General features: G+C 44.0%; 1 protein-coding gene across 2 annotated transcripts in view; it reads left to right on the top strand.

Annotated features, from left to right (window-relative positions):
• Positions 1–500: 500 nt before the first annotated feature.
• Positions 501–12103, top strand: part of SH3KBP1 (SH3 domain containing kinase binding protein 1) — a 254503-nt gene continuing 242900 nt past the window's right edge. The window contains exon 1 of one of the 2 annotated variants that reach the window (XM_024737999.1): positions 501–650. In XM_024737999.1, coding sequence (XP_024593767.1) covers positions 600–650 — 51 coding nt within the window. In that variant the 5' untranslated portion in view covers positions 501–599. The remainder of the gene's footprint in view (positions 651–12103) is intronic. The other variant, XM_024737998.1, reaches the window with a different exon arrangement.

Genomic DNA, 12103 nt, shown 5'->3' with positions numbered 1-12103 from the left:
CAGTCATTTATTTGATTATGAGCTGTATTTTCAAGTCTATTTTGGAGTGAGGTTTGTCCTCATGTAAGTACTCAGCGTTTGCTGGTGCAGCTCTTAATGGTGAGAACGGATGTTGAAGAAAGCAAACACCATATGCCCTTTGTTTCCCGTGCATGTCCCCTCCTGGAGGCTGGGTGGAGTGTTTCAGCTGTCTCGAATAATCTCCATTTTGCTGTGACTGCAGACTTCGTGGTTCTCCAGCTCTCCTCTCTGATGTTAGTTACAACTTCTTCCTAATTAGGTGGCTCTTTTTCCTCTTTCTCCCCGGGGTCATAAAGGTTCCACACTCTCAAGTGCCAGAGACTGGATTCATTTTGAAAAAAACGCATTTCACTTGATTTGTGAGAGAAATAAGCACAGAGAGAGAGAGAGAAAAAAAACCCACCCAGTGTGAATATGTAGCGGGAGGGGCGGGTGGGCTGGGTACGGGACAGGATGCTTAGAATAATTCTGCTGCCAAGTGAATCACAGAGACTTGCAGTTCTCGGCGAGCACGGTACACACTCCTGCCCAGAGTTCAGACACAGTCAGCCCGCTCTCACCATTTCATACTCCGCGGTATGGAGCTTTCCGCAGCCAAAGCCCCGAGTGCTGCCGATGCGTCTGAGATTGTAAGTAGGCCATACATCTGTTTTGATTGTTATTATGTCTGCATCTTTTGTAGCCTGTTGCCCGACTGCTTCGTAGGCCGGGAGGGAGGCACGATGGGGAATTTGGTCCTGGCTCAGTCCTTCCGAGATGGTGAGCAACACCGTTTTCCATTTGGACCCGGGTGTTTCAGTTTTCTTGTTTGCGGAGGAAGGGAATTTCTTTCCCCAAGCCCTCCTCAGTGACAGAAGTGGCTTTTGGCTGAGCCCCTTTGGTAGCGGCACCTATAAAGATTTGGAACAGGCCTGTCATCTGGCGGGATGGCTCTTTCCTTCTCCTGACCGCTGTCAATGAGTTTTTTCCAGGGGACACGGCACACGAGACAACCCCAGTCAGCCAAGCCCACCCCTGAGTCCCCACGCCTGCAGATGGCCCTTTCACGGGTGAAGTGTCCCTGTCAAGGGTTGGGAGTAGGTAACATTTCTGAGGCAGCTGACAGAGTTGGGAGGCTGGGATGAAGCCAGGTGTGGAATCCAGCTTTCCTGTGGTGGGAAGGAATAAGGGGGCAGGAGAGGAGAATGACAGGGAGGCAGGACAGAAAGTTAGATCGGGGGCTTTTCATGCCACTGTCCTGTTGCTCGATGCCAGCCCAGGTGGCAGGCAAGGCTCGAATCCTCACTCAGCTAACTGTAGCCTGGGGCCACTAACAAAAATCTCTCCTGGTCTTACTTTTCTCACTTGAAAATTGTGATCACTGCACTTCATGGGATTGCTGTATTATTTGGAGTGATGAGCGTGAAAGCACCTGGCACTTGGTCAGCACTCCCTAAGCGATGTATTTTGCCCTCCTTCACCCCTTCTCCTTCCTCAGTGGGATATTAGACCATCAGTGCAAGCAGTGTGCTGGGCTCTGAAATGCCACCCGTGTTGCTGTCCCCAGCTTGTTTGGGGGCAGCCTTTGTGGCCGTCGAGTTCCCTTGGTTGGTGTCATAGGTTTATCTTGAGGTCGGCCAGTTGGCCTGGTTGCCCTTTTATTCATGGGTACATGACTCCCCAGAACAAGGAGGTCTCGGGGAGAAGGTGTGAGTGGGTCGCGCTCATGTCTCACAGATCTGTTTGCCTTAGAGATCATGGGGACTGGGGAGGCTGTGCTAAGAGCCCTAGATGGAGAGTGATCATTCAGAAGAGCCATTTCTGCTTCAACTTTGAATTTCCAAGTTATCAATACCTAAGTTCAGCCGGCGCAAGGGAGAAGAAAAAGGAATGATAAACCTCGAAGAACACTGCTCAGCAATTTATCTGATTTCTGATTCAGAAGTAGGTGTAGAGCTACTTTGCCGTGACTTTACATCCAGTTGTTTCAGTCATCCTGTTCATGGATTCAGGCAACCTCCATGCACATGGGTCAATTCCTAATTGCCTTCCCACCATTAGGTGTGTTTGCTTGTTTAGGGGGATTTTTCTAGAGCCTGTCCTGTTAATTAGTTTTACCCTGTGCTTTATATTTGCTGACTGTGAGTTAATTGCTAATAATAGCGTTCCCTTGTCAGTTACAAGTTCTCCCACCCCTTTGCCCCCATTGAATTCCATGTATTTCATCTCATATTTAGGCTAAAACAGTTTGTCTCTAGCTGGCAAGACTCCTTAATAACTGTACTCATGAGCTGTAACACAATGGTAATTTTTACCCTTGATTTTGGAGACATTGTATCATCTGTACATTTTGTTTTGTGTGCAATGATTGAAGAGTGCCTTTTTTTCCTTAACCAACATCAAAGTCATGTATCACAATGTACCAACCTTCAGTAGCTCTCTGTTGCTCTTCATTGGAATCCACCTTCTTGCCCACCGCCGGCTGTGCCTTGTATGATCTGGCACGTGCCTATCTTTGCAGCCTCATCGCTGTCGCCCTCCCACTTGGCCACTTCCTCCTACCATACCACCGCCCTGGCCACCCTAGCACCTGCTGAGCCCCTTCCTGCTTCTGGGCCCAGGCACTTGAGGTGCTTTCTCCTGGGAGCACCCTTTCTTTGGCTCTTGCTTGGCTGGCTCTTGTTCTGCTTTCAAGTGTTACTCAGAGAAGCCCTCCTGAGCCATCTTATCTAAAGGGACTTCCTCCATCTTAAGTTTCCTTCTCCCTTCCCGTCACATCACCACATCTATTTCTTGCAGGGCGCTTACATCACAGCCTGTAAATCCCTTGTTGCCTCATTGATTTACTTGGCACTTGCTGTCTCCTTCACTGGAATTTCAGCCCTGCTGCGGGCAGAGGCCTTGTCTGTCTTATTCCACTGTATCCCCGGCGCCTAACTCAGTTCTAGACACATAGTAGATGCTCAGCAAATATTTGTTGAACGAACAGAGGCTTTGGATGACTGATACAGTGGATGCCTTCTAAGTAGTGTGCAACTGCAAGCTGATAAAGTTAGTTCCCTCTTTTCTGTGCCAGACCCTCCCCACCCCATGTGCCTCCGTCACTGCTCTGGCACTTTGGGAGCACTCCAGACCCCAGGGCCCCGTTTCCCTCTCCTGGCAAGCCCATGGCTGGTATCAGGAGTCACCCTCTAACTGTTTTAAGCATCACTTTTGTTCTCAAAATGAAAACCACCTGTCTTCAAAGTGATTTGCTTAAAACAAATGCGTATTTCTTTAACAAGGCCTTCCTCCCCTTCTGCCTTTCCCCACCTCCTGCCAAGAAGAATGGGAAAACACTCTTATCTTGGAAAGTGATTTTTCCCTCTGGTCACAATCCACAGCTGGATGATTTATCAGCCAGTGTGCTGGGCAATAGCTTCCCCACCCTGCGGCTCTCAAACGGTGATGATTTGTTCTCCTGAGAGGCTTGAAGGGGGTCCTGTGATGGGGGCTTGGCGTTGACACTGCCCATCTTTGTATATTTCCTTTAAACGTCCTTCCTACAGGTACGGAACCTAGCCCAGGGCACCATGTAAATGGCGGCAGGGGTGGCGATGGTGTCTAAGTGCTTTCTGGTGGACTGTTTGCCAACTCATCGATTCCTTAACACCAACTCGGGGGAGTAAATAGTATTACCCCCATTTTAGAGGTGGTGAGATGGAGGCTCACAGAGGTTAGGTAGGTCATAAGCAGCCAGAATCAGAACCCAGGTCTCTCTGGCTTCCAAATCCACGTATTATTTGTTGGTGTACTCAGTGTTCCTTAGGCTGTTTTTTTTTTTTTTCCTCACTGCGCGGCTTGCGGGATCTTAGTGACCCGGCCAGGAATTGAACCCGGGCCCTTGACGATGGAAGCGTGGAGTCCTAACCACTGGACCACCAAGGAATTCCCTCTTAGGCTTTTTTTTTTAAATATAAATTTATTTATTTATTTTTGGCTACGTTGGGTCTTCGTTGCTGTGCCGTGGGCTTTTCTCTAGTTGCGGCGAGCTGGGGCTACTCTTCATTGCGGTGCTTGGGCTGCTCGTTGTGGTGGCTTCTCTTGTTGCAGAGCACGGGCTCTAGGCGCGTGGGCTTCAGTAGTTGTGGCACACGGGCTCAGCAGTTGTGGCTCGTGGGCTCTAGAGCGCAGGCTCAGTAGTTGTGGCGCATGGGCTGAGTTGCTCCACAGCACGTGGGATCTTCCCGGACCAGGGCTCGAACCCGTGTCTCCTGCGTTGGCAGGCGGATTCTTTATTTTTTTAAGAAGATGACTTTTAAATTTATTTATTTTTCCTGTGTTGGTTCTTCGTTTCTGTGCGAGGGCTTTCTCCAGTTACAGCGAGCGGGGGCCACTGTTCATCACGGTGCGCGGGCCTCTCACTGTCACGGCCTCTCTTGTTACGGAGCACAGGCTCCAGACGTGCAGGCTCAGTAGTTGTGGCTCACGGGCCTAGCTGTTCCGCGGCATGTGGGATCTTCCCAGACCAGGGCTCGAACCCATGTCCCCTGCATTGGCAGGCAGACTCTCAACGACTGCGCCATCAGGGAAGCCCCGGCAGGCGGATTCTTAACTACTGTGCCACCAGGGAAGCCCCAAGCCTTTTTTTTGACTATGTCTTGCAGTTAAAAAACAATCTGGCAACTTAGCATACATGTGCACATACAGTACACATGTGCATATATGTACACATACATGTAGCTGCAAAACACTTCCTGAAGCAGTAGTTGCCTTCACTGTGTGTGATGCACTCTTTCATTCTCTGTTCTTTTCAAAGAATGCTGGTCAGCATATAGCAGGATTCCCTTCTTTTTAAAGGCTGAATAATATTTCATTATATATATATGCCATGGTTTCTTTATCCATTCATCCATCAATGGATGGATGTTGTTTCCATACCTTGGTTGCCGGGGGCTGGCAGGGAGAGGGAAATGGGAAGTTGCCATTCAGTGGGTATAAAGTTCCAGTTATGCAAGATGAATATGCTGTAAAGTTCTGCTGTGCAACAGTACTGTGTTGTGCACTTAAGTTTTAAGAAGGTAGGCTCGAGTGAAGTGTTCTTACCTGCCCCCTCACACACACACAGAATGCTGGTGAGGACCTTCTAAATTTTTTTTTTTTGGAACTCAACTGTTTTTATTTCACTCCTTTTTAAAAAAATTTTTTTGGAGTATAGTTGCTTTACTGTGTTAGTTTACTGTGTTAGTTTCTACTATACAGCAAAGTGAATCAGCCATACATATACATATATCCCCTCATTTTTGGATTTCCTTCCCATTTAGGTCACCACAGAGCACTGAGTAGAGTTCCCTGTACTATACAGTAGGTCCTCATTAATTATCTATTTTATACATAGAGTCAATAGTGTATAGATGTCAATCCCAATCTCCCAATTCATCCCACCCCCTCTTTCCCCCTTGGTATCCATACGTTTGTTCTCTACATAATACAAGCCACAGACTGGGAGAAAATATTTTCAAAAACACATTGATAAAGGACTCATGTCTAAAATATTAAAAAGAACACTTAAAACTTAGATATAAGAATACATATATCCCAATTAAAAATAAAATAGCTGAACAACACTTCACCTCTGCTTATGAGGTTACAGAGCAACCATAATTTTCATTCATTGCTTATGGGAGTGCAAAATGGTACAGCCACTTTGGAAGACAGTTTGGCAGTTTCCTAAAAAGCTAACATACTCTTACAAAGCTAAACGTATATGACTTAGCACTTATGCCCCTAGATATTTCCCCAAATGATTTGAAAACTTATGTTGACACAAAAACATGTACATGAATGTATAGTAACTTTATTCATAATAGCCAGAAACTGGAAAAATCCAAGATGCCCCTCAGTAGGTGAATAGATGGACAAACTATATTACATTCGTTGGAATATTATTTAGCTATAAAAAGAAATTAGCTACTGAGCTATGAAAAGGCCTGGATGTATGTTTCATACATGTTGCGAAGTGGAAAACGCCAGTATGAAAAGACACAATAATGTATGACCCCACATTATAGGAAATTCTGGAAAAGGCAAAACTATAGAGGCAGTAAAAAGATCAGTGGTTGCTAGGGGTTTAGGGAATAGAAGGAGAGTTGACTAGCTGAAACACAGGTAGTTTTTAGGGTGGTCAAAATATTCTGTATAATACTTGGATGCTAGGTACATGACATGCATTTGTGAAAGCCCAGAGAAGTTTGCAGAACAAAGAGTAAATATTAATGTATGCAAATTTTAGAAATCATTTAAGTAGTTGGGTGATCCTCGGAAGGAATGCATACTGTGACAAGATAGTCTAGTTGTTTTATAATTGCATAAAACAATCTTAGTGAAGGGGATGGGGGATAAGGCGTGGCCCAAATGACTTTGGAAATGAGTAGAATCTGTAAGAGTAAAGGCAAAAGAAATTGCACATAAGTGCTGTACTTTAGTTGATGACGCTGTTTCCCCTGGGGGTACAGGTTAGAAATTCTGATACTGTTATACATGTGTACTGGAATTTAACAGTTAAGTAAATGAATGGCAGATGGGAGAGCCAAGTTTCTCACTGATTGGACGGGAGGTTATAGAAGTGAATAGGCTAGAATGATTCTTGTGGTTATGAGTTATAGTTGAAGACATTAATTTGAACTCATGTTTAGCTGAAAGTAGATTCAGATGATTTCATATATGAAGTATTTATAGATATATGTATATATACAGGTTAGTACACACATGTACTAACATGCTTCATGTTCTAGCAGCTGACAGGACCTAGAAGAAGTGAATATCCAGTAGCAAAAAACACACCTAGCAGTCAGATTTAGGTTTCTAAAAGCATTCTCTAGCAAAGTAACCAAGGTTCCTTGGAAAAATGATTCCAGGACTGAAGCAGGAAATATACAAGATGAGACAGAGCATCTTGTAGTGCCAGAAAGTGATTTTTAAAAAATCTACATTGATGGAGGTATGTCAAAGGGACGAATTAGCCACCTGAAGAGGTCCCAGTGGCCAAATCTGAAATACTTTGAATAATAAAATAAATTAGTATTGGATTAAAGCCTAAAGTATAAAGTAAATTTCCATGAGTCCATATTGATGTAAAGAAGATTGAATAAGTAAATAAATGGGGCACATAAACAAATACCCCTTGCCAAAGAATTCCAAATAATTTATGTATATACTTTGACCTCAAGGAGAGAGAGCCTAAATCCCCATTCCTTAAGTCTAGGTTATGCATAATGACTTCCTTTTAAATTATGGAAGAAAGGAGACAAGAATAACTTCATAGTGGAGAAACCTGACAACCACTATCTCAGTCAGGTGATGGAAGTCAATATCAATGCCACGTTGATAATATGTACCCTTGACATGATGTGTTGACTGTGGCACCTTACCTCTGCAGTCTTCTGCGCAAAATACATAACTCAATCTAACCACTGGGAAAACATCAGACAAATCCCAAAAGAGGAAGTGATACAAAATATATAACCATTACCCCTGAAAACTTTCAGGGTCATCAAAAACAAGGAAGGTCTGAAAAACGATCACAGAGAGAAGTATCCTAAAGAGATATGACACTAAATATAACATGGACCTTCTAAATTGATTGCATGACCCACTAATTGATGGCAACCGGAACTCTTTTGGAAACAGCTTGACAAACACTAGTGTACGTGAGATGTAATATATGCTTACTTTACATAGAGCTTTACATGATGTAAGCTACTTTCCAAAATGTCTGTGGAAGTATAACATACATATATAAAATGCACATGAGAGTAAGCTTGTTGAAGTTTTGCAAACTGAACGTATCTGTGTAACCATCAAATCAAAACACACACCGCTGATTAAGCTTCTTTGAATCAAGACAGGCAGGCATGGAGTACAACAGAAACAGATATGCCCACGATTTGTTCTGAATTATGCACATCTAGCTTACTTGATAGAATTTCTCTTTTTAGATCGATATTTTGTGTTTCCAGGGATGGGGCCTGACTGGTATTTTAGATCTAACAACCACCCAAGGAATGGAACAAGGCTTCCGTAAGGGCTGTCAGAAATGGGCAGAAAAGGAGGCTGGCTGAGCATGGGCCTGGCAAAATATGAACAACGAGGAGGAGGGGGAAAGGGCCAGGCCCCGAGGTTGGATATGGAAATGTTCAAGTGTGAGGATTTATGGTGATAGTAATTGAGACCAATTTTACTGAAATTTGGGGGAGGGGTGTGAATGGGAAGGAGGGAAGGGAACTTGTGATTAGAGTCCCAGGCCCCTAGAAGCCAGTGAACTTTTGTGTGAAATAAGGAACTTCTACCTCTCATGGTGGGTATTGAGGTTTTTTTGTTGTTGTTGTTGTTTTGCCGTATGCGGGCCTCTCACAGTTGTGGCCTCTCCCGTTACGGAGCACAGGCTCCGGACGCGCAGACTCAGCGGCCATGGCTCACGGGCCCAGCCACTCCGCAGCATGTGGGATCCTCCCGGACCGGGTCACGAACCCGTGTCCCCTGCATCGGCTTGCGGACTCTCAACCACTTCGCCACCAGGGAAGCCCCGGTATTGACTTTTAGAGAAAATTGTTTTAGCACTCTGAAGCAAACTGCTTATTTCTTGGCGAAAGACATACATGCATCTCAATACAAACGGAAGCTAGAGTAACTCAGCTTTCGTAATATGTGTGTTCTGCAAGGCTGTCTAGGTGGACAAATTGTCCATAGTTCGTTGTAATGGGATGTCTGCAGAAATGAAAGAGAGCATTTACTGGGCTTTTAAACATTACATGCTGTTACAAAATTTGGGTAATCAACGCCCTTGGTGAAATGCAATGATAGCAAATTTTGTCAAACTGCAGCAGCTTCCTTGAATCAGGAACTTCGGGATAATAATAAAATCCTTTTTTCATTGTGGACTAGATAAGCTCTTGACCTGTGGTGCTCACTGTGGGTTGGTGCTTAATTCTGCATGTGTCGTGACTGTGTTTGTGCAAGAAAAGTCCTGGGACTGTAACACACACACACTGTGGCCCAAGATGAGGCACCCTGCTGGGGATAGGGAGCGGCTGTATTGGGACTTCCCTGGTGGAGCAGTGGTTAAGAACCCACCTGCCAGGGCAGTAAGTACTTGCTGGATGAATGGAGGGAGAAAGGGAAAAAAAAATCATAGCTAGCATTTACTAGTATGTACTATGTGCTTTGCCTCTTTGATCTGATCTAGTCATCAGAACAAGCCTTTGAGGTAGACACTGTGAATATCCTTACCTTTAGAGTGAGCTTATGTCCCTGTTTGCCAGGGGGCTGTCCTGGTGTTTGCCTGTTGTCCTAGCATTGACATCGATAGCCTCCTTTTCGTTCCAAAATGTCCTGGTTCAGATGATAAATTCTTTTTAAAAAATTTTATTTTATTTATATACATTATTTATTTTTGGCTGCATTGGGTCTTCGTTGTTGCATGCGGGCTTTCTCTAGTTGAGGCGAGCAGGGGCTACTCTTCGTTGCGGTGCGTGGGATTCTCATTGCGGTGGCTTCTCTCGTTGCAGAGCATGGGCTCTAGGTGCACGGGCTTCAGTAGTTGTGGCTCGCGGGCTCTAGAGCGCAGGCTCAGTAGTTGTGGCGCACGGGCTTAGTTGCCCCGCGGCATGTGGGATCTTCCCGGACCAAGGCTCGAACCTGTGTCCCCTGCGTTGGCAGGTGGATTCTTCACTACTGTGCCACCGGGGAAGTCCTGATAAATTCTTTCACTCTGAAACTTCAGATCTTGTCATTTGACCACTAAGTTCTACTGCTTCACAATTTAGGTCAAGGAACATGTAGTATAAAAACAGCGTTCTTGATGTTTTCCAGTCGCCGTCTTTAGTGAAAATCACCGCCGTGATGTGTGACTAAGGGCAGTAGGAATGTGCTAGGCGAAGACCCATTGAAATCCTCTGTGTGAGCTCATTGCTGAATCTAGACGATGAGTAGCCCGGAGTGATAATACTGTTTACAAATGCCTGGTGCTTTATTATTTACAAAACCCTTTCTCCTACTGTATGGTGTTGAAACTTCTTGGCCCTGTGGCGTGGGGTGGTGGTATTTCCATTTTCGGAAGGAGGATGCAAGATCAGCAGGCCGATGTGGTCACCTGCCTGAGGTTTTACAGCCAGAAAAGGAGCTGATCCCAGATTCGACGCAGATATTCTGCCTCCATCAGCATTTTCTACCCTGCCAGACATGCCTTATGCAGCTATTCGACGGTGCTGTGGGGTTTTTTTAATTTTATTTTTTTTAAATTGAAGTTTAGTTGATTTACAATGGTGTGCCAATCTCTGCTGTACAGCAAAGTGACTCAGTTATACACATTCTTCTTTTCATATTCTTTTCCATTATGGTTTATCACAGGATATTGAGTATAGTTCCCTGTGCTGTACAGTAGGACCTTGTTGTTTATCCATCCTACATATACTAGTTTACACCTCGAGGGTGCTGCTTATGGAGCATTAGGACGTCACCTGGAGATTCATTAACCCCAACACAGGATTCCACAACCTCGACACTGTTGACATTTTCAGCTATTTAAGCCTACTGTGGGGCTGTCCTGTGCACTGTAGGATGTTTAGCAGCATCTCTGACCTCTACCCACTAGATGCCAATAGCACACACCTCCTTTCCTCCCCCAGTTGTGACAGTGAAAAATGTCTTCAGGCAGTGTCAAATGTCCCCTGTGACACAATTGCCCCTGGTTACACCTGTCATTTCCCTCTCTCTCTAGTTTCTAAAGCATCAGAAAAACTATTGAAAGCCCCACAAAGGGGCAGAAAAGAGGACAAGCAACACATTTCACATGAAATTCGCTTCCACAAAAGAACATTGGGTTCTTATCCCAAGGAAGGATAAGATAGCCAGCATTTTTTAAAGTCAAAAATCACCCAATTAAAAATGTTTTGTAATAGAAAAGTTAGAATAGAGATCAGCTGAAATACGCACATACAAAATCTCCTGTGATCCAACTGCCCAGAGATAACTATTGATACAATTCACATTATGCTTTCGCTCCTTCTAACCTTTTCGAACACAAGTGTATAAATATGTGTATCATTTTTCAAATAGGGCTGTGCCACAAATGCTGTTATAATCACTGCAGATATCTTTCTATATCTATGATAGAGAGCTGCAGAGTGTTTCATTGTATGGCTACAGTATAATTTATTCACTCAGCCTCCTGTTGTGTACATTTGTTTTGTATCTACTTTTGCTTTTGCTTTTACATGCAGAGCTCTGTTGAGGATTCATGTGTGTGCATCTAAGCCTTTCACAGCTTTTTTTTCCTTATAGAAATAAGGAAATTTTAGCATCTAATGAACAAGTATCCGGGTCATAATGTGCTGGATTGTATTTTGATTATATTACGTACTTTTGCCCCTTAAAATTATGGAAAGTGCATTGATAAAATTTTGTTTACGCACTCAGCTTGCAGAATGGAGTGTGGAAAGTTCTTTGGTTTTCTGATTAAATGATGATTAATGAGAAACCATTTAGGTTTCAGGCCTTGCTCATGAAAACCACTCTTAACTCAGGCTACTTCCTGAGTAGGAATTACAGCCCATTGACAATCAGTGAGTCTTCCTTTAACACTGTTCACTGCTGAGAGTAATTTAGGGCTATGTTCTCATGAATTCTCATTGCTCAAGTATTTTTCTTGTACGTGTTTAAAATGGAAAAACAAAACCTCGTGGTAAAAACATTGAAGCAGTACAGAAGAGCTTAAATATTCCCTACTTTACTCCCCTCTTGTTTTTTTAATTCCCTAGATATTTTTAATGCAACTACAAACAATAAAAACATACAAAAAAATTTTTTAAACCCCACAAACTAGACAGTATGCAAGGTCTGATCCGAATGGCTTTTTTCAGTTAAAGTTTCCTTCTGTGTCTGCACCTTATTCTGTGCAATTGGTGCCCTATTTGGGGTTGTTTCAGGCCTTTCTTTTTCATCAGCAACAAAGCACCCTATTTATGTGAGTGCACCTGAAGGATAAATGTCTAGCAGTGGAGTTGTTGGGTTCAGTGTCTGTCCTTAGAATTTTCATAGATACTGCTAATTGCCCTTCTACCAATCG

The sequence above is a fragment of the Neophocaena asiaeorientalis genome, unplaced genomic scaffold (assembly GCF_003031525.2).
Source record: "Neophocaena asiaeorientalis asiaeorientalis breed wild unplaced genomic scaffold, Neophocaena_asiaeorientalis_V1.1 scaffold324, whole genome shotgun sequence".
In the NCBI taxonomy this organism is placed as follows: Eukaryota; Metazoa; Chordata; class Mammalia; order Artiodactyla; family Phocoenidae; genus Neophocaena; species Neophocaena asiaeorientalis.
This window is presented reverse-complemented; position numbering and strand designations above follow the sequence as displayed.